This window comes from Macaca fascicularis, chromosome 17, assembly GCF_037993035.2.
Source record: "Macaca fascicularis isolate 582-1 chromosome 17, T2T-MFA8v1.1".
NCBI lineage: Eukaryota > Metazoa > Chordata > Mammalia > Primates > Cercopithecidae > Macaca > Macaca fascicularis.
In genome coordinates, this window is record NC_088391.1 from 102968582 (window position 1) to 102995878 (window position 27297).

General features: G+C 43.6%; 1 protein-coding gene across 3 annotated transcripts in view; it reads right to left on the reverse strand.

Moving 5' to 3' along the window:
• TUBGCP3 (tubulin gamma complex component 3) overlaps nt 1-27297 on the reverse strand; it is a 98381-nt gene that overhangs the window by 42864 nt on the left and 28220 nt on the right. For 2 of the 3 annotated variants that reach the window (XM_045377500.2, XM_045377501.3), the window contains exons 4-12: nt 26972-27049; nt 25879-26096; nt 23194-23366; nt 22024-22142; nt 21194-21319; nt 16074-16142; nt 15577-15709; nt 13752-13918; nt 144-254 (exon numbers count right to left, since the gene is read on the reverse strand). In XM_045377500.2, coding sequence (XP_045233435.1) covers nt 144-254; nt 13752-13918; nt 15577-15709; nt 16074-16142; nt 21194-21319; nt 22024-22142; nt 23194-23366; nt 25879-26096; nt 26972-27049 — 1194 coding nt within the window. The remainder of the gene's footprint in view (nt 1-143; nt 255-13751; nt 13919-15576; nt 15710-16073; nt 16143-21193; nt 21320-22023; nt 22143-23193; nt 23367-25878; nt 26097-26971; nt 27050-27297) is intronic. The other variant, XM_074021464.1, reaches the window with a different exon arrangement.

Genomic DNA, 27297 nt, shown 5'->3' on the forward strand with positions numbered 1-27297 from the left:
TTCAATTAATATGCACTTACTTCATCTCCAGAACATTAACAATCTCAAAATGCATGAAGTTTTATGGAAATTGGTTTTGTCACATAATCCAAGTATACATAGCCATAAAACATCAAAATCACAAAAATCTCTTCTAATCCTACCTTCCTAGACTGATCCATCGTAATAAATGAAGGAATCATCGATTTCCTCAAAGTGTACTTGTCATGCCACAGTCGATCTGTTTTAACTGTTGGATCTGATGCTACAAAAAACTGAAAGCGAAGGGGCATGGAAACATTAAAGAGTGATATTTATGGCAAAATAATAACCAACAGCAACATCAAAGAATAAGTTATTCTAGAAAGCCAAGTTCTCCAGACACAGGGACTCTTACCCATTTATACAATAAAACTTATATGAAACACAGAAATCTCTCTCAATTGAACTATGTATTTCCTAAACTTTTAAAACTAAAGTATAACAAAAACAAGTTATGTCTTCCTTGGAGACTCAGAACGTCCATTAGAGCCTCTGCAGCCTAACACTGAGGCTTCCTGGGCCGCACGGAGCTCTTCCTCAGTAACAGTGCAGGCGTTTGGGGTTCCCTCCCTCACAGGCAGCAGCTGTGTCTCCTCCCATCAGTCTGCCTGCCCTTGCAGTCTCTCTTTTGCAGAGCCCCAAAGCCTGGAACACAGAGGGGCCCAGGCTGGGGTCCTCTGTTCACAGACAAGTCCCAGGCTCTATGGGCAGACCTTGCTGTACATGTACCCACGTGTACAAGGGGCCAGCACCAGCCAGGTGGCACTGTAGAAGGGACCCCTGTGTGGCTCCCCGGGGAACCATCTGTGCTCAGGAGCTTTCTTCCTCACTGGCACACAGCTCCCCTGCCCTGACCCTGATGGGCACCTACAGCACCGCCGTTAGAAAGGAAACCGAGTAGTAAGGAGAAAATTCAATGGCTGTTGCTTCCAGTTTACTTGCCACTGCAACAATGAGGCCATTCTCATTTTTCAGTCATACACCCTAACAGACTAGCGCTTCTATTTCTATAAACTTGTTTTATAAAAGCACAACTGCTGAATTGAAGTAGCTTTTAGTTTTTATAAACAATGCCAGGTTTCCTTTCCACACAGCTGTGTAGACTGACACTCCCAGGGGCAGGATGTCCTGTTTTTGCAATCCTGGCTCATTTCAGATTTTGCCAGTTAGGTGGAATCATGGTTATCCTATATTGCTGTCATTAACCAAAAACGAAGCTGAGCATATTTTCATAGTTCTAACTGCCATTTGCCATTCTTCTCCTGTGAATGGTCTTTTCATGCCCTTGACCCATCTTTCTATTCATTTTGTTCTCTCATCAATATACAAAAATTCTTTGTACATTAGGAATAGTGATCATTTGTGAATCATTAAATAGTAGAGATTTAATTTTTCCAAGTTAATCATTTGCCATTGTTTATAGTATGGTCCATATTTTGGTTCTATGTTTTGTTATATACAGATAAATGTCTGTCTCCCTTTATGGTTTTGGAGTTTCCTGTCTTCCTAAGATCTTCCCATTCCTAGATTATGAAAATATTCTCCATCAAGTTCTTTCAGTATTTCTATTGAGTTATTTTTATTACCTAGATCTTTTTTTTTTTTGAGACAGGGTCTCACTCTCTGGCCCAGGCTGGAGCGCACTGGCACGATCTTGGCTCACTGCAACGTCTGCCCCTCCAGCTCAAGCCATCCTCCCACCTCAGCCTCCCAAGTAACGGGGACCACAGGAGCACACCACCATGCCCGGCTAATTTTTTGTATTTTTGGTAGAGACAGGGTTTCACCATATTGCCCTGGTTGCTCTCAAACTCCTGAGCTCAAGCGATCTGCCTGCCTCAGCCTCCCAAAGTGCTAGGATTACAGGCAGGAGCCACCACGCCCGGCCTATTACCTAGATCTTTAATTCCTCTGGAACTTGGTATAATCCTGGCACACAGTATGTTATAAGGGGGAAGTCTATGTTTTCTCCTAGATGGCATTTTTTTCTTTACTGGCCGGGCCAGCCCCATTTAATGAATACACCATCCTTTCCTCTGAGCTAAGGATGCCTCATCAGGAATTGTTAATATCACCATAATTAATTATATCAACAGATTAAAAGAGGAAACCATTTGACTATATCAAAAAATGCTGAGGAAGCATCTGTTTACATGCCTCTGTTTACATTCTCCAATGATAACCAATTCGTTTTTAATTATCATGAGAGTGTGGATTTAAGCATATTCAGTGCTTCCTCCATCACAGTTATGCTCTTCCTGGGGCTCTCCATCTCCTATGTGGGGAGGGGGAGCCTCTTCAAGCCGCTCCTGAGTCCTTCACACTGGACCCGAGTGATCTGCCCTGCTTTTCTGCTATAGATCGTGATGCAGGCTTAGCTCTGTTTCTTCCAATACCTAGAATCCGCCACTTCTCCAAGGAGCCCTACTTCCTTTGAAGGAGAAATGGCACTGGGACCATGACCTCAGCACTTGGCAGTATTTTCAGTTAAAAGCTGGAAGGCCTAAGACTCAGCACTGCCCTGTGATGCATGGCTGATTTCTCCAGTCAGGCGGTAAAACACATTTCAGTCGTATCACACCCCAAGTGCCTTTTTGGTGATCTTTCCATAAATCCCGAATATCTTTAAAAATTACATAGCAATACAAAATTAACGATTTCTTAGCAAAATGTAATGGTCAAAATTAACCCAAGAAGCAAGAGAGAGGAGACCCTGAAAACAGTATCTTCAGAAGAAACAGGAAATACAAAATACTATCACTAAGGCACAGGGCTACTAACACTTTTTAAGACATCATTCTTAGGTTGCTTAATGTATTATAGGCCACAGAAATACATATAGGATGGCCTCAGTTGATTTCATGAAACTGGCACTAGCACATGTGATTAGAAAAATACCAAAAATATTACAGGACAGTCTCATTTGTGAATATGAATAAACTCTGAATAAAATGTTATACTTGCATTACTGGAATAAAATATTCTTCATCAGCATATATCATACTTCCAATATGCTATGCTAAATGTCTTAAAAACAAGGGAATACATAAATGAATTATAAAATATTACCATGTAGTCATTAAAAATAGATTGTTCTTAACTACCATAGCCCTTTCCAATAATCTGATGAAAAGCGTAGTTCTTCCCAGGAAAAAATCGCAGATACAGCTGACCCTTGAATCACACCAATCTGAACTGTGCGGGTTACAGCCAACGGCACACACAGAAACATAGCCTCCTCGGGGTGTGAAACTCACTCGTACGGGAGGCCCACTTTCCCAACCCACAGGTTCCACAGGGCCGACTGCAGGACATGAGTACGTGTGGAGTTTGGTATCCACACGGGTCCTAGAACCAATTCCCCTCGTATACCACGGGACGATTATATTCACAAAATAGAGTTTCAGAGATCATTTTAATAAGCCTTGGTGTCAAAAAAATATTTAATGGCATAAAATAATGTTCATTATTTACTTCAACAAAATAAGTTGACAAAATACTATGCATATGATACATACAAATACACAGAAAAAATCAGTATATACAAATATTAACAGAATGTGTCTGGTCCTGACAGGATTACTGGAAAATTTTAACTTCATCCTCTGTATGTGCTTATGTGATCAACACTGTTTAAACTGCAAATACTTTTCTATTAGAAAAAAAAAAATAGTTTAATAAAAGAATCAAGTAATTCTAGCCAAACACTGAACACACGCTACCAGTAAATTGTTGTTTTTTTAAATAACATCATTCTCCCAGGGCAACCAACTAAAAATGAATTTTTTTCTTTCACAGAAATCTACTTCCAAGAGTAAGTATTTCAGGAAACTAAATCTTAATGATGTCAAGATCTTCTATTTGATCCTTTTAAGGGCCAGACAGTATGAATTATGCACAGCCAATCTCCTGCATCAGCAGGCACATGAGTAAGTGCCAACATGTTTATGACCACGGGGAAGAGGCTGCTACATTTATTTTCAACTAAAATGTCTTATCTTTAAGTATCAATTTAAATGACTGAAGCATTCACTGATCTATTTTAGACTTTTGTGATCTACATTACCTTTCAGGGGGCAAACAGCAATACTATCACGGAGGCGTCATCACCTTAACATAGACTTAAATTGTCCATGATAGAAATAAGCCCCCGTGAGTAATCTCAGCAGCGACTAAGTCACCGTGCTCATGCCGGGACTGCTCTGTACCTTGCCATACTACAGATTAGAGTAACTGCATATAAACTGTGTGTCTGTTATTCCGTTAGACGAGCTCGTTTCTACAGACAACACACTAATTTATCCTAATGGCTGGAGTACAGCCGGATTTCTATCAGTATGAACAATAAAGAAAACTTAATTTAAACCATAAAAAATCTCAGGCAATTCAGGCATCTTTAGAAGTTATGAAAGCACTGCTTCATCTAAGGGCAAAGTAGCACGCAATCACTCTAGCAGCAAACATCTCGTAGCAAACAGAGAGCCTGGGTACGCTTTAGAATATAATTAATTCTGTGAAAAAATATATAGTTACAGAGGGGAAAAAAACCAAGGTCAGAATATAATTGCTATACGCTTTTATTTTGCTAAGGCATTTTCCACTCAAGGTTCTTTAATTTTCACCATTATGTCAAACGCAGAAAGAATTAAGAAAAAAAATAAAACATAATTGTACCATGATTTCTCATTAATTGCTGGACAAATGCCAAGGCCTCCCTACTAAAAACAGAAATGAAGAGGGTAATTTTCTTAGCAAGCAACTTCTAAAAATCAGATCCATTAATACAAATCATAAAAAATTCCAACTTCAACTTGCCAATCATGCAGGCAGCTACCAAGAGATTTCTCCTAAGGCCACACTTAGATAAAATAAAATGGGCTGGGCACAGTGGCTCACGCCTGCAATCCCAGCACTCTGGGAGGCCGAGGCGGGAGGATCACGAGGTCAGGAGATGGAGACCATCCTGGCTAACACAGTGAAACCCCGTCTCTACTAAAAATACAAAAAAAATTAGCCGGGCGTGGTGGCAGGCGCCTGTAGTCCCAGCTACTCGGGAGGCTGAGGCAAGAGAATGGCGGGAACCCGGGAGGTGGAGCGTGCAGTGAGCCAAGATCACACCACTGCACTCCAGCCTGGGCGACAGAGCATGACTCCGTCTCAAAAAAAAATAAAAATAAATAAAATGGCAGCTGGACCAGTGGAATGAGTAAATTGGTCAGATTCTCTGTACAACAAAGGATAATTTACAAGGTAAACTTATAATTACAATATTTCAAGAGGTATGGCATAAAAATTCCAAAGGCGTAAGATACTTTATATGATAAACTTTTAAATTTCAGTAACACAGCAAGGGTGCTAAATAGATCCAGAGATATTCTGTCTCATCCATACTTTGTGGATCTTCAAATTCAAGGACGTAGTTTTAGAATATTATCACAGCATTTAAGTAAACATGTGAATCAAGTCTGGAAATCCAATTTTGAAAGCAAGAGAGTTTAATTTTAACTTGTCCCATCTTTTCTTGCTGCTAGTCGAAGCACCTAATCTTTACTATCCAAAGGGCAGTTGGAAACTGAGTGGTTTTGCCTGTAACTTGAATATATTGGCATAACTTGTTTACCTTCAGTTTACGGGGGAAGAAGCCAGGTTAGTTATAGAAAGGATTCACCATGCAGCTTCTCCAGATAGTAGTAACACAATGGAAAAACTTGGTTTACTTTCACAGTACTTACATTTAAGAGCAAAAAATGCCGGGCACAGTGGCTCAAGCCTGTAATCCCAGCACTTTGGGAGGCCGAGACGGGCGGATCACGAGGTCAGGAGATCGAGACCATCCTGGCGAACACAGTGAAACCCCGTCTCTACTAAAAAAATACAAAAAACTAGCCGGGCGAGGTGGCGGCGCCTGTGGTCCCAGCTACTCGGGAGGCTGAGGCAGGAGAATGGCGTAAACCCGGGAGGCGGAGCTTGCAGTGAGCTGAGATCCGGCCACTGCACTCCAGCCTGGGCGACAGAGCGAGACTCCATCTCAACAACAAAAAAAAAAGAGCAAAAAATATACTTTTCCCAAATGCTGAAAGTGCTTTCCAACTTAATCATTCAGAATACCTTCCAAACTCTTATAGCCCTCTATTTTTGTCTTGCCTTTGCAAATGTACAAGATATAAATAAAATAAAAATAAAAGCAAAATAAAATTTAGATAACATTCTTAGCACTCGTGGGCTAAAGGTCTATATCCTTTTTATTGTTAAAAAGTAAAATCTCAGATGTTAGACTTAGAGGCAGCTTTCAATGACACCACAGCACACACAGCAAAGCCCAGATGTCATCTGGAAGTTTTTCTCTGGGCCATCAACAGAGAGATCGAGGTCCCGGAGACTGGTAGGAGCCCAATGTAAGGAAGTCCCTGAGGAACAGCAGTAGGCAGTAGCAGTAGTACAGACACAGCCAAGAGGGAGACGCACCGCGTCCCCATTCAACAGGCATCCTCCGACTCCCAGGCAGGAGGAACTGGAGGTCAAGGTGAATTCAGGTATCAGGTCAATACAGAAAGTGCAGCTCTCACACCAGCGCCATGCCCAGCCCATGCATCTCTCGTGTTTGCAAAAGCCCGGGTCAAAGAAAAGCCCTGGGTCCTGTTCCCACTTGGGCTTCCCTTACCAGGACCCACAGACAGACAGCACAGCACGGGTCTGTGGACTTGGGAGGAAAACTAATCTCATCTTTACTTTCACTAACCTCACTAACCTCTATCTGAAATATACCTCTTCCTTCAATTATAAATGTGACTAACAAACCACAGTACCCGTGCCTTTGTCACAACAGGAGCCACACATTTCACATCAGATGTTAAGCTGTTGCAGGTGTTTTGAAATAGGCACTAATCCTTCTTAATGTGTTAAATTTTATTTATTTAAAAAATAAGCCACATCACTGACGTGACATTCAGTTTGGACATACTAGATAAAGCAGAGTTCTTCCTAAGCGAATTTTTTTTTTAATTTTCTATTTCCATAGGTTTTGGGGAAACAGGCAGTGTTTGTTCATTGTTACATGAGTAAATTCTTTAGCGGTGATTTGTGTGATTTTGGTGCACCCATCACCCAAGCAGTACACACTGCACCCAATTTGCAATCGTTTATCCCTCACTCTCTTCCCACTCTTTCCCTCCAAGGGAATTTCGTGGAGCCTGCACTACTGCACAGACGAGTGTGAGTGTGGAAGGGAGATGAGTGTGCAGAGCTGGTGTGGAAGGAGGTGGCACTCTGAACTCAGCCCCCTCCCATCACCTCAATTTTAGAACTAACTTTGCAGGTCCCCGCCCGACTGTGGGGGCTGCTGCAGGGAATCAGAGGGTGGGAAGGCCAGGGGTCCTCAAGTTTCAGTGCACAGCAGACACACTGCAGGGCTTTGGAAATCCTCATGCCCGTATCAGTCCACATTAAAACTCCTGCAAGGCCCCATGTGTGGCTAAACAGATGTGCAGCCTGAGAGCTACAGAGCTCTACTTAGGCACGATGACTCCACTGGTGAACCGGAGCACCTCAACCCAGCAGGGAGGGAGAAGGCCCAGGAAAGAGCCACAGGAGCTACCATAGCTGGCATCCCTCAGAACTTCTACATTTTTTTTTAATTGAGATGAAAATCACATAATATAAAAGTCACCATTTTAAAGTGGGCAACTCAGTGGCTTTTAGTATATTTACCATGTGGTCGTGCAACCATTCCTAAGATCTAACTCCAGAACATTTCATCAGCCTGGAGAGAGACTTCGTATCCATTAAGCAGGCATTCATTCCTCTCTGCCTCCCCACCCCCAGTCCCTATCTCTATGCATTTGCCAATTCTGGACACGTCATATGAATGGAATCATGCAATATATGGCCTTCTGTGTCTGGCTGATTTCACAGAGCACAATGTTCTCAAGGTTCATCCACACTGTAGCAAGTATCAGATTTTCATTTTTTTGTTAAGGCTGAATAATATTCCATTGTGTGGATATACATCATTTTATTTATCAATTCATCAGTTGATGGACACTGGAGCTGTTTTCACTTTTGACTATTATAAATGATGCTGCTATAAATGTTCCTAGGCAAGTTTTTAGATGAATGCGTGTTTTCGTTTCTGTGGGTACACACCTAATAGTAGAACTGCTGGGTCCCATGGTAAATCCATATCTAATATTTTTAGAAACTGCCAAACTGCTTTCCAGAGTGGCTACACCATTCTGTGTTTCTACCAGCAATGATGCAGTTTCCAATTTCTCCAAATCCTTGCCAACACTTGTTATTTTCTGGCTGTTGGTTTGTTTTTGTTAACGAACCTAATGGCTGTGAAGTGGTATTTAACTGTGGTTTTGATTTGCATTTCCCTCTAACGATAATCTTTTCCTGTGCTTATTTGTCCATTTTTGTATCTTCTTTGGAGAAATATCTTCTCAAATCCTTTTTAAAGTGGTTTTTCTTGTTGAGTTGCTTGGGATACTAGACCATTATCAGGTAAGCGATTTGGATAAACTTTTCTCCTACTCTGTGAGTGGTTTTTTCACTTTCTCAAAAGTGCCCTTTAATGTACACAGTTTTTATTTTGATAAAGTCTGATTTCATTGCTCATGCTTTTGGTGACATATCTAAGAAACTGCTGCCAAATCCATGGTCCCAAAGATTTACCACAATATCTTCTAAGTTTTATAACTTTGGCACTTAAGTTTAGGTGTCTGATCCATTTTGAGTTAATCTTTACAGATGGTATGTGACAGAGATCCCAATGCATTCTTCTACATGCAGCTATCCAGTTGTCCCGTTATCATTTGCTGAAAAGGCTTTTTTTCCCCATTGAGTCATCTTGGCAGCTTTATTGAAAATCAATAAAAATGAAGATGTACTTCTGGGCTCTCGCTTCTATCCCACTGACCCAGAGGTCTATCATGCCAGTATCTCATTGTTTTGATTACCCTGCATTGTAGCATGTTTTAAAATCAGAATCAGAAAGTTTGTTCAACTTTGTTCTTTTACAAGACTGTTTGGCCTCAGGGCTCCTTGCACTTCCTTGTGAATTTGAAGATCAGCTTTTCCACTTCTGCAAAGGCTGTTGGAATTTTGATAGACATTGCACTGAAAGTGTGGCTCGTGTTGGGGGAGTACTGCCATCTTAACGATATCAAACATTGAAAGCGTGGGCCGTGTTGGGGGAGTACTGCCATCTTGACAATCTCAAACATTGAAAGCATGGCCCGTGTTGGGGGAGTACTGCCATCTTGACAATCTCAAACATTGAAAGCGTGGCCCATGTTGGGGGAGTACTGCCATCTTGACAATCTCAAACATTGAGAGCGTGGCCCGTGTTGGGGGAGTACTGCCATCTTGACAATCTCAAACATTGAGAGCGTGGCCCGTGTTGGCGGAGTACTGCCATCTTAACAATATCAAACATTGAAAGCATGGCCCGTGTTGGGGGAGTACTGCCATCTTAACAATATCAAACATTGAAAGCGTGGCCCGTGTTGGGGGAGTACTGCCATCTTGACAATATCAAACATTGAAAGCGTGGCCCGTGTTGGGGGAGTACTGCCATCTTGACAATCTCAAACATTGAAAGCGTGGCCCGTGTTGGGGGAGTACTGCCATCTTGACAATATCAAACATTGAAAGCGTGGGCCGTGTTGGGGGAGTACTGCCATCTTAACAATCTCAAACATTGAAAGCGTGGGCCGTGTTGGGGGAGTACTGCCATCTTGACAATCTCAAACATTGAAAGCGTGGCCCGTGTTGGCGGAGTACTGCCATCTTAACAATCTCAAACATTGAAAGCGTGGCCCGTGTTGGGGGAGTACTGCCATCTTAACAATCTCAAACACTGAAAGTGTGGCCCGTGTTGGGGGAGTACTGCCATCTTAACAATATCAAACATTGAAAGCGTGGCCCGTGTTGGGGGAGTACTGCCATCTTAGCAGTATCAAATCTTCAGTCCATAAGCATGGAATGTCTTTCCATTTATTTAGGCCTTTTTCATTCCTCTCAACAATGTTCTATTGTTTTCAGAGTACAAGTCTTGCACTTCCTTGGTTAAAATTATAATATGCATTCTAAATAATCAATTGCACAGGTTTTTAAACAGCTTCCAAAATTCACCTCATCCTGTAATTATGGAATAACTGAACATAAATGCATTAAAAATGATAAGCTTCACTCTACCAAAGGAAATGCCCATTACCTACGTGTCCTTAGAACCTTATCATGATGATAAAAACTAAATAGTACAAGAATTTAAGACTCCATTTAATCTTGAAAAATTAGGTCTAGAACTTTAAGTCAACTAAATAATTTTATAATACTTTCCAGAAACCTAAAAATAAGGATTCAAATTTAAATGATGAATATCAAATATACCTCTATAGATGACATGTAAATATATTTTAACATTGAGTATTATATAAAATTTAAAATAAGAATTGAGCTAACTACAGTGTCAGAGGTCAGGATAAAGTTTACCTTTAAGGAGAAGGGGACAACGATGGGTACACAATAGGGATACTGATAAGTGCTATTTCTTGACTTGGATAGTGGCTTATTACAAATTGCATACAAAAAATTAAAAATATAAAATAACACAGATTTAACAACAGGTATAGAGCTTAAGAGTGCAGGGCCGGGCACGGTGGTTCATGCCTGTAATCCCAGCACTTTGGGAGGCCTAGGTGGGTGGACTGCCTGAGCTCAGGAGTTCAAGACTAGCCTGGGCAACAGGGTAAAACCCAGTCTCTACTAAAATACAAAAAACTTAGTTGGGTGTGGCAGCGTGCGCCTGTAGTCCCAGCTACTTGGGAGTCTGAGGCAGAAGAATTGCTTGAACCCCAGAGGCGGAAGTTGCAGTGAGCCGAGATGGCACCATTGCACTCCAGCCTGAACAACAGAGTGAGACTCCATCTCAAAAAAAAAAAAAAAAAAAGTGTGTGGCGGTGCATGCAGGTATGCAGAACCCGGGAAATGGACACGATTCTTCATCTTAATGGAGGAAGGGGTTAAAAAGTTTACTCATGATTTCAACGTTTAGGAAGATACAGGCTCACAAAAGCTTTGAAAAACTTTAGGGAACCATTAGTGAAATAAAACATACCTTACAAAGCTTCAATTTTTTTTTTTTTTTTTAAAGAAAGTTCATTCAGCAAAAGGAAGACAAGAAGCCTGAAAATTCTTTTTAATCTCCAAATTCAATATGCAATCCCTATAAAAATTTTTTAAATATCTTTTAACAGAATTGACAGGCTGATTCTAAATTCATATGTAAGTATAAATGTGCAAAAACAACAACAAAGAAATTGTGAAAAGAACAAAAGGACTGCCTCTACCAAATTTCAAACCACAGAGTAGAGTCATTTAAATAACACTGACAGATAAAAAGCAAACAGAAAAAAGACAATCCAGAAACAGATTCAAGAATACAGAGAAATTTAGTTTATGATAAAACATGGTAAAACTTGTGTGGAGTCTCAGTTAAGGATCAGTCAACAGTACAATGACTCTTTGTACTATTCTTCCAACTTTTTTATAAGTTTGGAAGAACGTGAAAAAAAGTTAAAAGATACAATTTTTTAAAAGAGCAATTCCATATATAAAAATCTGAAAATATAAAACCATCCATGATTCACTCCTAAAAAGAAAAATCCATAAGAAAAATGGGCAAAGGAAACTAACAGGTAATTAGAGAAGAAATAAAAAAAAAAACCCTATAAGCATGAAAAGCTGGTCAGTCTCACTAGTAATCAGGGAAATGTAAATAAATACCCCAGTGAGATGGCACATTTTGTGCATTATGTGAAAATATTATTATACAAAGTGTTGAGAAGGACGCGGGAATGAGGATTATAACAGAAAGCTGATAGCTGGGTCAACCTGGATAAGCACTCCTGAGCACAACGTGGCAGAATCAAAGTTTAAAATATGCATCACCATAAAAAAATAATAATAAATAAAATAAAATATGCATCCCCATGGGCCAGGCACAGTGGCTCACACCTGTAATTCCAGCACTTTGGGAGGCTAAGGCGGGCGGATCACAAAGTCAGAAGATTGAGACCATCATGGCCAACATGGTGAAATCCCGTCTCTATTAAAAGTACAAAAATTAGCCGGGCGTGGTGGCAGGCACCTGTAGTCCCAGCTACTTGGGAGGCTGAGGCAGGAGAATGGGGTGAACCCAGGATGTGGAGCTTGCAGTGAGCCGAGACTGGGCCATAAATACGCTCAAGAAGACACATAAAAGGATGTTCATTTTAATACTGTTCGTAAGATTAAAAACTACAAAAAACATCATCTCCATCAATAAGAGAGTGGCTAGATAAAAACAGATCTGTCCCTATCGTGAAATAATGTCCAGTAATAAAGAAAAACTACAGGCCGGGCGCGGTGGCTCAAGCCTGTAATCCCAGCACTTTGGGAGGCCGAGATGGGCGGATCACGAGGTCAGGAGATCGAGACCATCCTGGCTAACACGGTGAAACCCCGTCTCTACTAAGAAATACAAAAAATAGCCGGGCGAGGTGGCAGCGCCTGTAGTTCCAGCTACTCGGGAGGCTGAGGCAGGAGAATGGCGTGAACCCGGGAGGCGGAGCTTGCAGTGAGCTGAGATCCGGCCACTGCACTCCAGCCTGGGCTACAGAGCGAGACTCCGTCTCAAAAAAAAAAAAAAAAAAAAAAAAAAGAAAAACTACATACACCATCGGGAAAGCGCTACAAGACAGGCTGAGCAGCTCGCCCAAGCAGATGCGCGTGTGCCACGCCGCCCATGTGTTTCAAAAGCACACAGAGCACCAGAGAGACTCCATTCTGCCCCAACGCTTGCTTTAAAAACAACTTGTAACAGCACAAACAATAAATTAGAAAACAAACTGAACATAATACGAACTTCACATTTGCTTATTTGCAATTTGATCCATGAGAAACGGCAGAAGAACACAGGCCACTACAGCCAGCAGCACCCACACACAGGCACACCTGCGTTTCAGATGGCCAGGCCTCTGCCACTTCCCGTCACACACAGGCTGCAGCCCCAACAGCCCACTTCCACAAGCAAACGCCAGGGCTTTTCCAAGGCCAATGTGATATTTATGGCAGTGCTTATGTATTTCTTAACGCTTTAATGTGTTAAATTGTACAACTTTCGTTAGATTCCTGTCTTTCTGTTGTTTTAATGTTTCTGACAAACCTTTTGAGTGTGGTGCCCCTCACCCTACCTCCCACCAAAAGCCCTATCATTTCCATCATGTGATTTACTACACAAGTGATTTTTAAGCAGCACATGCTGTGTTACAGAACGGACCATATTTCAATAGATATATATACAACTAACTTGTTTCATTAAGCTGTTAGCACCAAAGTGAGTTTGCAAAGTAATCATGGCAAAGCAGCAGAATCTGCGATGAAGACTCCCCCAAGACTCAGGAGGCCTTGTCCTGCTTTGCCATCCACGTGCTAATAAACTTGGACGAGTGATTCCACCTTGCTGAGAGGAATAAACTTGGACAATTCTCCACTAACCAAAGAACTCATGCTGTTCAGTGAGCTAACCAGCTGTCAAGGCACTGTGTAAAACGTATATCGTATTCAAATGAAGTGCAGTCGCGTTCCTGTTAGGATAATATGGTAATCACGAGGGGAAAAATGAAACAGCATAACTGCATGTCCATGCTTTTTAAATCCAAGTCTCAGAACCGAACACCGATCCTTACTTCGTGGTAAGTGTCCTCAAGCTCCCCATCATATATCCAGCGGTACAGGAAGCTCAAAACAGGATGAGACACGAGGCTGAGGATGTGCTGCACCAGAGACCGCATGTACGGGTCTCCTGTTTTTGTGTAGGCGTGGACAGCTGAGGCCAGCTCACCTCCTTTCCTTCCTGGGAGAAATGGGGGAAAATACAAAAAAAATCCACATTTACACTCATAGTACACACCAGTCACTTCACACTAACCAAAGACACCCAAGTAACTGAGATAAAGAGCATTTGTTTTCTTACAGTTAATACCATTTTGGACCCAGAAGCAGCAGTAACATGCCATGATTCAGAAACCAGGAGGTCCAGACTCCAACCCTGGCTTTACACAAGTCTGTGAGTCACTCCTCTCTTTAGCTGCTGAGGAATTTTTCAGAAACAAAAAGTAGCAAAAAAATTGCTGGCTACACAATCTAAAGTTCACATGACTTTTCATGCCTTTTTTCCTTGAGGCATACTAAGACTCACGCGTCACGGTGCAATGGAGGGCACAAATGTATGTGAAAAACAAAAGTTCTATGAATCAATACTTGCACGTTTTTTGGTATGATATGCTAGACCCAACCTATCACTGATTTTATAACCCATTAACTGGCTACAACACACAGTGTGAGAAACACTGCTCTGCGTGGAGAGAAGAGGCCCCCAGGCCTGGGCCAGAGCTACTCAGTATGAAGGACTGGGAGTGGCAAAAATCCGGTCTGGAAATAGAAGCACATGAAGAATTCTTATGTTATGCTAAGAATTCAAGATTTTATTAGACCACTGGTAGATTTTAAGGAGAGGAGTGACGGGGTCTGATTTTAAGAAGATGGCTCCGCTGTGTGTACACAAAGTGGGGGTGTGAGATTGAATATGGGGATCGGACAGCAGCTCTTATAACAGCCCCTACAGTGCCAAGGCCAAGCGCACAGGCTGAGCAGAGTGAGGGAAGTGAAGGACCCCAGGGGCCCGCGGGACACGGAAAGTGACAGAGGAGTTTGGGGGGAATCCAGTTCCGGAGGAGCCCTGGGAACTGGAGAAAACACTGGTGTTTATTTACTGCTCTCCACTTCTCTCTTTTTTGAGGGAAGTGCCAAGAGGTGAGAGAGGAGGGTGTGCAGACAGCAAGACAACCAATGGGGCCCTCCAGATTCTGGGGACCACCCTGAGCAGAGGATGGCAGTGAGAAAGGAACTCCTGTGCGGCAGATGGCCGGCTCGCCCATCTCATGTCGTCGTAACAACCCTAAGAGGTAACTGCTACTAGGATCTCAATGATACAAATGAGGGAAAAGGCAAAGAGGTTCTTGGCTATGGTAGTACAAACAATGAGAAAAAATGTCAGAAAGCAACTAGCAATACAGAACCTAGAGACAGAAGCCAAAGCAAGACATGCAAATATGGGAACATCTGACCGAGAGTCACCAACATGGTCCCCGACCGCAGAAGGAATAAAGGCAAAAAGCAAAATGCAAGGAAAGGCAACCAAGGGAGCGACACGCGCTGTCAGGAACGGTAACCGAGGACCACGCGAGAGAGAAATCTTTAAACGCAAAACACCCTCCCTCCCTCCCACCTCCATCTCAATGCCAGCCCGAGCTTCTACCGTATAAATATTGGGCCACACTGGCAACTGGTTACGTTCCCTCTCGGTTCATATCTGTCGATTCCTATTGAATCAACATGGCCATGAAGGATAAAAAAGGTCAGGACACAAAAGCAAGCCTGGATGGCGCACCCTACAACGAGTTCTAAAACAAAGCGAGCGCCAGACGCGCACAGGAGAGACGCGCACGGGACCTTGGCAGTGGTCCACCAGGGCCGCAAGGGTCTTCAGTCGTATTTTGGGATCATAGGTCCAAACCAAGAGGCGCCGAAGTGTTAAACTACTCTCAAGTCCCAAATTCACACCCTGGTCATCCTCTAGTTGTAGCTAAAAAACAACAAAGATAGAAATGTTTAAGTACAAATAACTACATAGGTCACACTTCTTAATCTATATCAAGTGAATATAAGAAAATGATTATCCTCATAAAAATGAAGCCAAAGTCCCCTTTAAAAAAAACAATAGTATTTTTAAGCTACAAGTGACCTTTAACCGGTGGAACTCCGAAAATTAGCAATTAACTGGCTCTGGGATACATTGAAACTTGATATTCAAATCTTACAAATAATATTATGAAAAATATTGCTGTCTTTTTAAAGTAATGTATGAAGTAACTTAAAACATTCTATATAGCTTCAATTTCATAACGCTTAGAATCATGAAGAAATAAAAATAAAAATAAAATATTTACCTGAGAATGTAAAACAGAGAGCAATCGATAGTATTCTCTGAGTTCCTGGTGCAAGGCGGCACAAAAGCTCTGTGTGGAAGAGAAATATAATTAAAGCACGACACACTCATTATACATGGACTGATTTTAAGTGGAAAGGTATAATGCTTTTAGATAAAGTTCAGGTGGGGTGCTACAAGATTTAAATTCAGGTTTTGTCAATAATTTAATCATCTTAATCACCACAATATAATTTTAATAACATGAAAAAAGTGTTGTTCCTTAGTACAAAAAGCATGAACTTTGCAGAAGAGGAATGGAAAAAAAATATATGGTATAGTTTTCATGAAGTGCAGTCACTTTAGAGAATGATCCTTGAAGATTATATCCCCTGTAAATATTCAGGGTTAGAACGTAATTTTCTTTCAGGTTCTTAATTAACAAAATTTAAAAATTAGCAGCTCAGTGCCAATCCCCCTAATTTTCGTTCTGTTTGCACTGCTTGCTCTTCTGACCTCAATTAGTAGTAAGAACTTTTCCACACATCTCCAATCTTAAATGCTGAAAGGAGTCAGGTCAAAACAACCGGAATCAGAAGCTGGAAGAGGCACCTTATACACCTGCATCCGGTCCTGTGGCAAGAGCCTTCAGGGACGAACTGTGGGATGTAACTCCAGGATGCCTGGGGGCAGCGCTGCCTACAGCAGAAGCAGCCTGCAAGGGATAAACCTGTGCTCTTTCTCATTCAGTTTTATCCAGCAAAAAGCCATCAAAATTTTTTTTAATGTTTTTTAAACTTGTTTTCTTTAAGTAAATATGTAGGTTGCATAACTTTCTGTATATTTTTAAAATATATCAGCAGTCTTCTATAGGTGTATTTTACTGCATTTATGGTTTGTGGACTAAGACAAATGTGAACATTTTCAAGTTCAAAAATGAACATAAAACATACTAATTTTGTAGACACAAAAGACGACGTCAAAAGTGAGGTGTGCAAGAAGAAACGTCCTAGAGTCTGGAATGAGACAGACCACAGGGCAAAATCCAGGGCTCCCACTGGAGGCACCACCAGCATCAGCCCCCAATGGTATGAACCTCTTGGTTCATCTACACAGGGAAGAATAAATGCAGTAACCTAGGGCAAGCGCCTGGCACAGGGTGAGCCCAAAGGTGCTTATTAAACCATAGGTCAATTTTCTTCGGTAATATTTACAGAGAAAATGACATGGAATCTGCTCAGGCACAGCATCACTCTTTACCAAAACTCCATCCCAGCCCCCAGGGCAGGAGGGCAGAAACACAAACACATCGAAGCTTTTAAAAACCTGCTGAATATGCCGCCAGGCGCGGTGGCTCACACCTGTAATCCCAGCACTTTGGGAGGCCGAGGCAGGCGGATCATGAGGTCAGAAGATCAAGACCATCCTGGCTAACATGGTGAAACCCCCCCGTCTCTACTAAAAATACAAAAAATTAGCCTGACAGTGGCGGGCGCCTGTAGTCCCACCTACTCAGGAGGCTGAGACAGGAGAATGGGGCGAACCCAGGAGGCGGAGCTTGCAGTGAGCAGAGATGGCGCCACTGCACTCCAGCCGGGGTGACAGAGCAAGACTCTGTCACAAAAAAAAAAAAAAACCCTGCAGAAATAATCAAATCATTATCCTTCGTGTAGAATGGAAGTATTTATACACAGGAGTATGTGAGTCAGCTTCTGAGAGGTCTACAACCAAAGAGTGCAAGAGCAGGCAGAGTGTGGCAGCGCCGCACTCACTCAAACGGAAAGGCCTATGGTTAGCAGAGGCTGTTTTCACCTTGGTTCATTAAATGCACATGTAAGTTTCACGCTTACAAAACAGTATCTTCATTCATATATGATTTTGCTCCACTTGGTATGTCTAGAGCCAGGACACCTCCAAGGCTAATTGGGGGCACTGGTAATACTGACACAGGACACAAATTATGCAAGGCATAAATTAGGGCACACAGTCACCCCACTGAGTGCACACGCTGGCACTTCAAATAAGATAAATAAACCACCACTCCTTCAGCAACTGGATAGCACAAAGCAATGACTTCAAAAAGGAGGAAATGGAAATAGAACATAGACAGCTTTGGAACAGAAGTGACACATCACACCCTGGTCCGTATCTGCCATCTACTAGTCAGGGCAACTTGGTCAAATCAATTAAACTTGCTAAGGTTCAATTTTCACATCTGCACAATGGGGACAATTAATGCTTGCCCTGATCATTTTAGAGGGCTGCTATGATAATCAATAAGGAGATAAAAGAGGCTCTAAAGTCCAGTACTATAAACAGCAGTACCCAACCTTTTTGGCACCAGGGACTGGTTTTGTGGAAGACAATTTTTCCATGGACCAGTGTGGGATGGGGGGGCAGGGTGGTTCTGGGATAAAACTGTTCCCACCTCAGATAATTAGACAGACATTAGATTCTCATAAGAAGCACACAACCTAGATCCCTCGAATGCACGGTTCACAACAGGGTTCACGTCCTATGAAACTAACGCCGTCACTGATTTGACAGGAGGCAGAGCTCGGGCGGTCACGCCTGCTCACCCTCCACTCACCTCCTGCTGTGCGGCTCAGTTCCTAACAGGCCACGAACCAGTACCGGTCCACAGCTCAGGAGCTGGGACCCCTGCTCTAACACATAATATGATACTACTATAGTGATGATCAATCCACCTCCTGTAATAAAGTATCTACATAACGGTTTATTTCGTTATCTTGTATTGATTTTGTGTGTGTGTCTTGCTTCATGTCTACCAAGTTAACTAGGACTTATCAGTGACACTTCCATAAGATGATGATATAAACCGAGACACGATCAAACACTCCCTTCGAGAAAGGGGACAGGGACTCTAAAATCACAGCTGGCTGCTGAGGGGATGGCCCATCAGTCCCACCTGCCTCAAGAAAGAGCCAGCTCACTTCTCTCTGCCTTTGCAATGAAGGAGAATGGTGGCTGGTCATCGAGCAACTCACTAGACTGGGAAACAGAATAGAAAACGGTCCTAGCCTGGGGAGCAGCATCTTTATACGCATTCTCTCCCCATCTTCACAATCTGGAGGTAATCACTACTCCACTCTACGCAGGACGAAACTTGTGGCCAACAGAAGATAACCTGTGCAAGATGACGTGACCATTAAAGGAGAAGCCCAAACTGGAACCCTGGGCTGCCTTGCTTCAAAGCTCAAAGTGTGACTCCTACTCAGCAGCCATGCTGCCACAGCACACTCCTATCCACTAGGCACGCTCCTCCCTGCCAACCACGCTCCTCCCCACCAGCCACACTGCCACACCACAGGCCTACTCACCCACCACGTTCTCACCCACCAGCCACGCTCCTCCCCGCCAGCCACGCTCCTCCCCACCAGCCACACTGCCACACCACAGGCCTACTCACCCACCACGTTCTCACCCCACCAGCCACGCTCCTCCCCGCCAGCCACACTCCCACCCACCAGCTACACTCTTCCCCACCAGCCATGCTCATGCTCCTCCCCACCAGCCATGCTCCTCCCCACCAGCCATGCTCATCCTCCTCCCCACCAGCCACACTCCTACCCACCAGCCACGCTCCTCCCCACCAGCCACGCTCTCCCCACCAGCCACACTCCCACCCACCAGCCACACTCCCACCCACCAGCCACGCTCCTCCCCACCAGCCATGCTCATGCTCTTCCCCACCAGCCACACTCCCACCCACCAGCCACGCTCCTCCCCACCAGCCATGCTCATGCTCCTCCCCACCAGCCACACTCCCATCCACCAGCCATGCTCCTCCCCACCAGCCATGCTCCTCCCCACCAGTCACGTTCTTCCCCATCAGCCATGCTCCTTCCCACCAGCCACACTCCTTCCCACCAGTCACGTTCTTCCCCATCAGCCATGCTCCTTCCCACCAGCCATGCTCCTCCCCACCAGTCACGTTCTTCCCCATCAGCCATGCTCCTTCCCACCAGCCACACTCCTTCCCACCAGCCACATTCTTACACACCAGTCAGGCTCCCACCTACCGCCCAGGCTCCTACTCACCAGCCACACTGCCACACTACTCATCTACTCACCAGCCACACATTGTTACCCAGCACCCACACTCCTACTCGCCAGCCACATTCCCACCCACTGGCCGTGCTCCTACTCACCAGCCACATTCTTACCCACCAGCCATGCTCCTCCCCACCAGCCACACTTCCACACTACACGCCTAATCACCAGCCATGTTCTTACCCACTAGCCACACTGCCACACCACGTGTCTACTCACCAACCACATTCTTATCCACCGGTCATGTTCCTGCCCACCAGCCACACTGCAGCACCACACTCCTACCCACCAGTCACATTCCTACCCCCTAGCCACACTCCTACTCACCAGCTACACTGCCATGAGTCCTGTGCTATGCTGGGCTTATAGTACACAGTTATTTTGTGAGTCAGTAATTTTTGGAGATTTCATTGGCAGTAATTACTGTCCAATAAGCAACCTATGGACAAGAACACATGCTGCTTAGCCACGAAGAAGGGCTGGACAGTGGAGATGCCACAGCTCCTGTCGGCTGCCCCCGTCAGGCTCCACCAGGAGGAGAAGCAGCAGCAGCTCCCTCCCAGCCATGCACTGTGCCACCGGCAGTGCCCACCCAGGGCTGTCCAGACAGCCATAGCCGGATTCCCATCTCCAGCTTCAGCAGTGTTCCCAAATCCTGCCTCACCGTGCTGCCTGGGGAGTCACGCAGCTGGGAGTGTCCCCTGTTAGCAGGCCCCATCCCAGCAGGGCCCCTCCTCCACCTTCCGGAGGAGGCAGCAGCAGCTGGGCAGGGCCCCCCTTGAGCGTTTGGAATCGGGCAATGCCAGCTCCCCATGGCCAGCTCTGTCTCACCATTTTCTCTGTGGTTTACAGTCCTCCAGCAGCTCCTGAGCCAACCTGCTGCATTCAATGTCCTCATCAGCACCTACTGTGGTTTCTACTTTCTTGAGTGGACCCTGACAATTGACTCTCAAAGTTGCTTTACTTGGAAAGAGCCGTAGGAGGAGCTATTTCTCACTAAGATTTCAACTAGAATAAGCGTTTCCCAAAGTACGCGGCATCCCAGCATCCTAGGAACCATGAACACACCTGCCCAACGAGTCCGAATGAGCGGTCCAGGCTCCTCTGGTCCGTGTATCTTCTGATTTTATTATGCAACCATCCCAACTCAGAGAGCCTGACTGCTGTGTCTCTCAAAGACCTACTTAGATTTGCCTAAAAGGTAAATACATCATATGTTAAACATTAAAAGTCAATACCAGAGTTTTAACTAGTATTTTTCTCAAACACTTACACTTTTAATATTATAATCCTTAGGCTTCAAGACATAAAAGTTAAAACTAAGATCCCATCACTAAAAGGAAGGAAAGCACATCAAGTGACAGCGTGATGGAAAGCACCTCAAAGGGCACCATGAGCTCCCTTCACACCACCCTGCAGTTGACCTGCGGTGTGGCAGAGATGGTCTGTGATCTCAGTTACGCTGTGAAAGAGCTAAAAGCCCCAGTGTGACTCACACCACAAGAAATGGGCATGGTAAAGGCAGGTTATGGAAAAAGGAAGCAAAAGTGGGTGAAGACCCCTGACCTGGAATCCTGCATCAATGCTGAAGGCGCCAAGGGACCTCTGTCCCCTGGATGCCTCAGCCATCACACAGCAGGATGCAGAAATCAGCTATGGGGCGGCTCCATCAGTAGATGCGAGGAAAGGAGGCACACATTAATCACAAAGGGTCCCCATAATAAAACTGAACGAGCACAATGGACAGAAATAGAAACCAGGATTCCACAGTGGAATTTCACCTCACACTCGATTCGCAAAATCCCAGTACCACCTTATCAATCAACAGCTCACTATCTGGACTTCATGACATTTTTTTTCTTTCTGAATATTTTAAATTAGATTTTATGTGACCGTACCTTTCCTTCTACTTTGTAACAATTTTCAGTGTTGTTCATTTTGATATTTTTGCCGTCTATGCCCTGAAAGACGTACAAAATGTCCCTTACCAGAGCTGCTTCTGTAATTTCCATAGTACCTGCAAAATCATTTTTTAAAGAGTAATTACTAGACAATACATTTTAAGATACAACAGATATTATGACACAATTAGCTTCAGATTAGATATATGCCACCCGGATGAAATTTACTAACTCAATAAATAAGTTCAAGATGAAAAAGAGAGTATGAAGTTAGAAAGAACAAGGTGAGTCTCAGTCTAGAGGCTGGCCTGCTGTGCCACGAACACACAACTGTCCAACACAACATGAGTGTGGGCCGTGGACAGACAGACACCGGACGCGGGAGCTACACATGGGGACGGGGGAGTGGGGCAGATGGTAGAGACTGCTGCAGGGGACTAAGACTGCCAGGATGTCCTCCGGCTCTCAGATGCTCCTCACCTTCGCATTCTACACAGGTACAGGTACAGGTAACATCCAGAGCCATTTCAGAATCAGCAGATTATAAGTTAACAGGGAAGCCCAATCCTCTATTTTCAGGACACTCATGTTTCAAACGCTGCTAACTGTAGTGTTCTCAAGAAAGAAACTCAGGCTTCCTTCTGGAATCTAGCAGGGCTTTAAAACCCTCCATGAGGTATTCATCTCACCATCGAGTAATTCCTCAGGGACTCTCTTCGACATGCCAGGCACTGTGCTAAGCACTGGCCCCATAAATGAAACAGACTTAGCCCCTCTGTGGACTTAACACTTTGGTGGAAGAAGATGACTTTTACTACGGTGCCTAACCCAGCCTTAAAGACTTTCAAACCAGGGAGAATGGCAGGATGAAAACAGACCAGGAGAACTCGATGAGGAACAGCAAAGAAGAGAGATGTGTGGGGAGGAGGCCACATGGACGAGCAGCCAAAAAGCAGACTGTGCTGGGAGGAAGCAGTCCAGGGAGCCTGGGGTGGAAAGCCAGACTCCCCAAGGTGCCGCAGACCACCAGGGACTCTGGACTTCATCATAAGAACAAGAAACCACTAAAAGGTTTGAGGTGGGGCTCCTGGGCCGTACTTTAAAATAAGGAAAGGCCGAATTCCAAACGTTCACAGAAAAGCTGTATAAACATAGATCTTTACTCACAACCCGTATCCCCTTCTCTCCTGGACCTTGTCATGTTGCGAGACACAGCATTTGGGACACCTTTTGAGGTAGTGGCTTGTGAAGAAGGCTGATTTGCAGTTAAAGTCCATGCGAGTCGTGACCCCAACTGCTGTCGAAGGCAATCTCCTACTCCCGGAGCTTGATGAGACTGTCTAAAAAAAGAAACTTGTATTATCTTCTAATAGCCAGACTATTCACTGAAGAGACAAAAGTGTCCCCAGAAATTTATCTTGTATTACTATTGTGAATTATGTAAATTTATAAATCTCAGATAGCTGATACCATGACTTTATCCTAACCGAATATATCAGTAACAGACAGTCCCAAGTCCCCTGAACTTGGCCAAGCCTCCCTGGGACCGTTGGCCTAGCGTTCAGACCCAACACAGTGGTTGAAAAATCATCTTACTGCTACCTTACATATATATTGCTTACCATTAATATCCAAATCTACTTGGCTTTTCTTTATGAACATACACCCACCCTATAACCACTTTGAAATTCTCTACTTATTTTAATTTCAAATCAACAACTCTTGTTCAGTCCCCATGTACTGAGTAGAATTGAGTCACTGTGACATTGTCCCAGGCGGCTGGCCACACCTGTCTTCAGCCTTCAGGGTGCTCACTATGAAAAGAAACACTGTAATTTTCAATTAACTTCTAACATATACAAACATATAAAATCTAAGCAGCATATTCAAATGCATATTCAAGGTCAAGATGGCTTGTCAGCAATTTTGAGACTATGTCAAAGTTGTTTTTTGAAAAATGTAAGAACCTCATAGCTGATTTCTAATAGTGTCAGTTTTGACAGATGCAACTAAATATCACTTCCTGGGACTGCAAAACACAAAAATGAGAACCTCAGCTGCACTAGTTTCCAGGTGCCAGAGCTTGGAATTAGTACTGGTGCAGTATTGGGGGGTTCATCCACAATCCACTCATGAAGTAAGGAGAACAGGAAAGATCTAAAACAGTTCTTATTTTACTCCATTTTCACCAGGAAAGAAGTCAACAACATTCACTAAAACTATGTCTTTGGGCATAGTCCTAAATTTAAGAGGACAATTCTAAAAGACTTTCAGTTCAAAGTTCTCTATACAGATTTTTAATAGGATAACAGTAATTAATTTAAATTCTAAGGTATAAATGAGAATGTCAATTGATTCTTTTAGCTGGAATTTAAATTTTAGATTAAATGTGTCAAGTTCTGTTTTTAAACGCTTTGCGTTTTCTTTACACAATGCTAGACCCCATTAGTAATTCATACGTATAGAACACACATTCTGTTTTTGAGTGTCTTCAACATAATTGTATAAATCACAAAATGATTTAATAATTCTATTACACTTATACGGAAAACACCATTTATTTGATGCTAAATCCTTGGTCACTGTTTTTCTGGAAAAATATCTACTTTATGATAATCTACTTTAATGCGATTTCCAGGAACCAACTATGGCAAAAAGCAAATCCACCTATTTATCTACATATAGGAAGAATGCGTAATTAAAAACAAAGGAAAACAAAGTTCCATCCATGAATGACAACGGCACCTGCTTGATTCTTAGCTGTAAATCCTGTATTTCCTGAAAACGTGCTTTGACCACGTACATAACACCTTCGCTGTGCATTCCTGCATTTCATCATCTTAATTCACATGCACTAAAATGTCACAATCCTTAAAGATCTCAGCACTCGAGGGAAGTTCAACCTTATTTTATTTTACTTAACGATTTATTAAAGAATCCAGTGAGGAGAAAAATGTACATCAATGAAGAGGTCACTATTCCCTAAGAGAAAAACCTGAGCACACAGTCAGAGAACCTCTAGATGAAGGGCTTTGCACAGGGTACTTCAAGCTCTTTTGTGATGGACACTTCAGTGACAGCTGAGAACTGGCCAGAACTTTACAGCCAGCTCTGTCGATTACAAAGTGGAAAGAACCCCTGCCGTAGGACAGTTCTGAAGAGGAGTAACACAGCTGTGAAGAGGGGTAACACAGCCACGAAGAGGAGTAACACGGCCGTGAAGAGGGGTAACACGGCCATGAAGAGGGGTAACACAGCCGTGAAGAGGAGTGACACGGCCGTGAAGAGGAGTGACACAGCCGTGAAGAGGGGTAACACAGCCGTGAAGAGGAGTGACACGGCCGTAACACAGCTGCGAAGAGGGGTAACACAGCCATGAAGAGGAGTAACACGGACGTGAAGAGGGGTAACACGGCCGTGAAGAGGGGTAACACGGCCGTGAAGCGGAGTGACACAGCTGTGAAGAGGGGTAACACAGCTGTGAAGAGCGGTAACACAGCTGTGAAGAGCGGTAACATAGCTGTGAAGAGGAGTAAGTAACACAGCTGTGAAGAGGGGTAACACCACTGTGAAGAGGGGTGACACGGCTCTGAAAAGGGGTGACACGGCTCTGAAGAGGGGTGACACAGCTCTGAAGAGGGGTGACACGGCTCTGAAGACGGGTGACACAGCTGTGAAGAGGAGTAACACTCAGAGACGGACAGCGTCGGACAGAATGCCCAGAATGCTGTCTGGCACGTATGAAGCCCACTGACACTGACACTGCGGGTGAACAGCGATGTCTGGTTAACAACCTGCAGGAGTCTCTGTTTCTAACACACAGAGAATCTGCGCACGTCGGCATGGCCTTACCCCGGAAGGAGAGACTGTGGCACAGGCGCGGGGCCACTGAGGGCACACAGGCCGATGCTGCTGATGCCACTGCTGCCCACGCTGCCGGAGCTCTGGGCTGACTGGGCACTCCGATCCTGGTAGCTCAGGGGAAGGGTCTGAGGCCTGGCATAGTAGTAAGGGGTTGAGTGGGCATCTCTGGGTAAGGCCTGAGCAAATAACGTAGCATAGCTAGAAACCTGAAAAGAGAAACACACTAAGAGCAGAGACAGAAAATTACAGAACAGTCTTTCCAAACCTAAAAAGGTCATTTATATTCAGATTTTCCTTCTATTTCTGTAAATGGATTTGGATTCTATACTTCATTAACAATAAATTAGATGTTATGCTTTTGAAATATGCCTAAACTGATAAAGCTTTAGAAAATTTTCTGAACTCCAACAACTACTACATTGTCTGATAACTAAACACTCATGCTGATTCAAGCAAACTGAAACTTAGATATTTTTTAAAGTTAGGCATTATTAATGATTTCTTCTATATATTCATATTTATATGCTTTACATGTATATTAATATATAATGATTGCTCAGACGAAGCCTTTAGCAATAGACAGAACTCTTTCACCCACACGCTTCACCCTCTTTGCACTCCCACGTCTCTGGTGGGTACTTTATTACAGCAGACTCTGGGACACAGAGCACCAGAATCACTCTGACATACTGCAGGGCAGACACTCAGCCCGGTGATGACAGGGTTTCACTGGCACAAAAGTAAAGAACGCTCACAACTGAGAGCATGAAAAACTCCTAAAGAATTGCCAATCGGTGCCAATATCAGTAACTTCACAAAGTAAACATCTTGAAAACTGACCGTTTATTCTCTATTTAATCACCCATTGTTGTCTGAATAACAAAATTCTGAAAAACATCTTCAAGAAACTGCACACTGACTAAAAACGCACTTAAAAAGTCAAAGAAATCTCTTGATCTTCCACGACCAGACAAGCTTGTTGCTTTCCTAGCATGATTTTCTTAGCTGCAGAAGCCGTTTCCTATCAAAGTCTGCCGGGGTGTCCCGACAGACCCGAAAACGCGAAGGCAAAGCCGCTTACCTTGCTTGGCGGCCTGCGTGGGTCCTCACTGAGGCTCAGCAAGAGGTAGAGTATTGACCATTTATTTTTCAAAACTCCCTGTTTGGAAAAAAGTTAACATTAAAGGAATGATTTTTATATTACTCTCCAGTCTTATTTTCCTCTTTCCTGAACTGTATTTCAAAACTAGAAATGCATTTCAAAATTCACATAGTGACATCAAATCTAACAGTTCATAAGTATTTTCAACAGTGCCACCCATCCGAAGGCGGAAGCAAATGTCCTCATGCAACCAACACCCTTGGGTCTTTCGCTCCCCTATTAACTAGCTCTAAAGTCCCCAATAA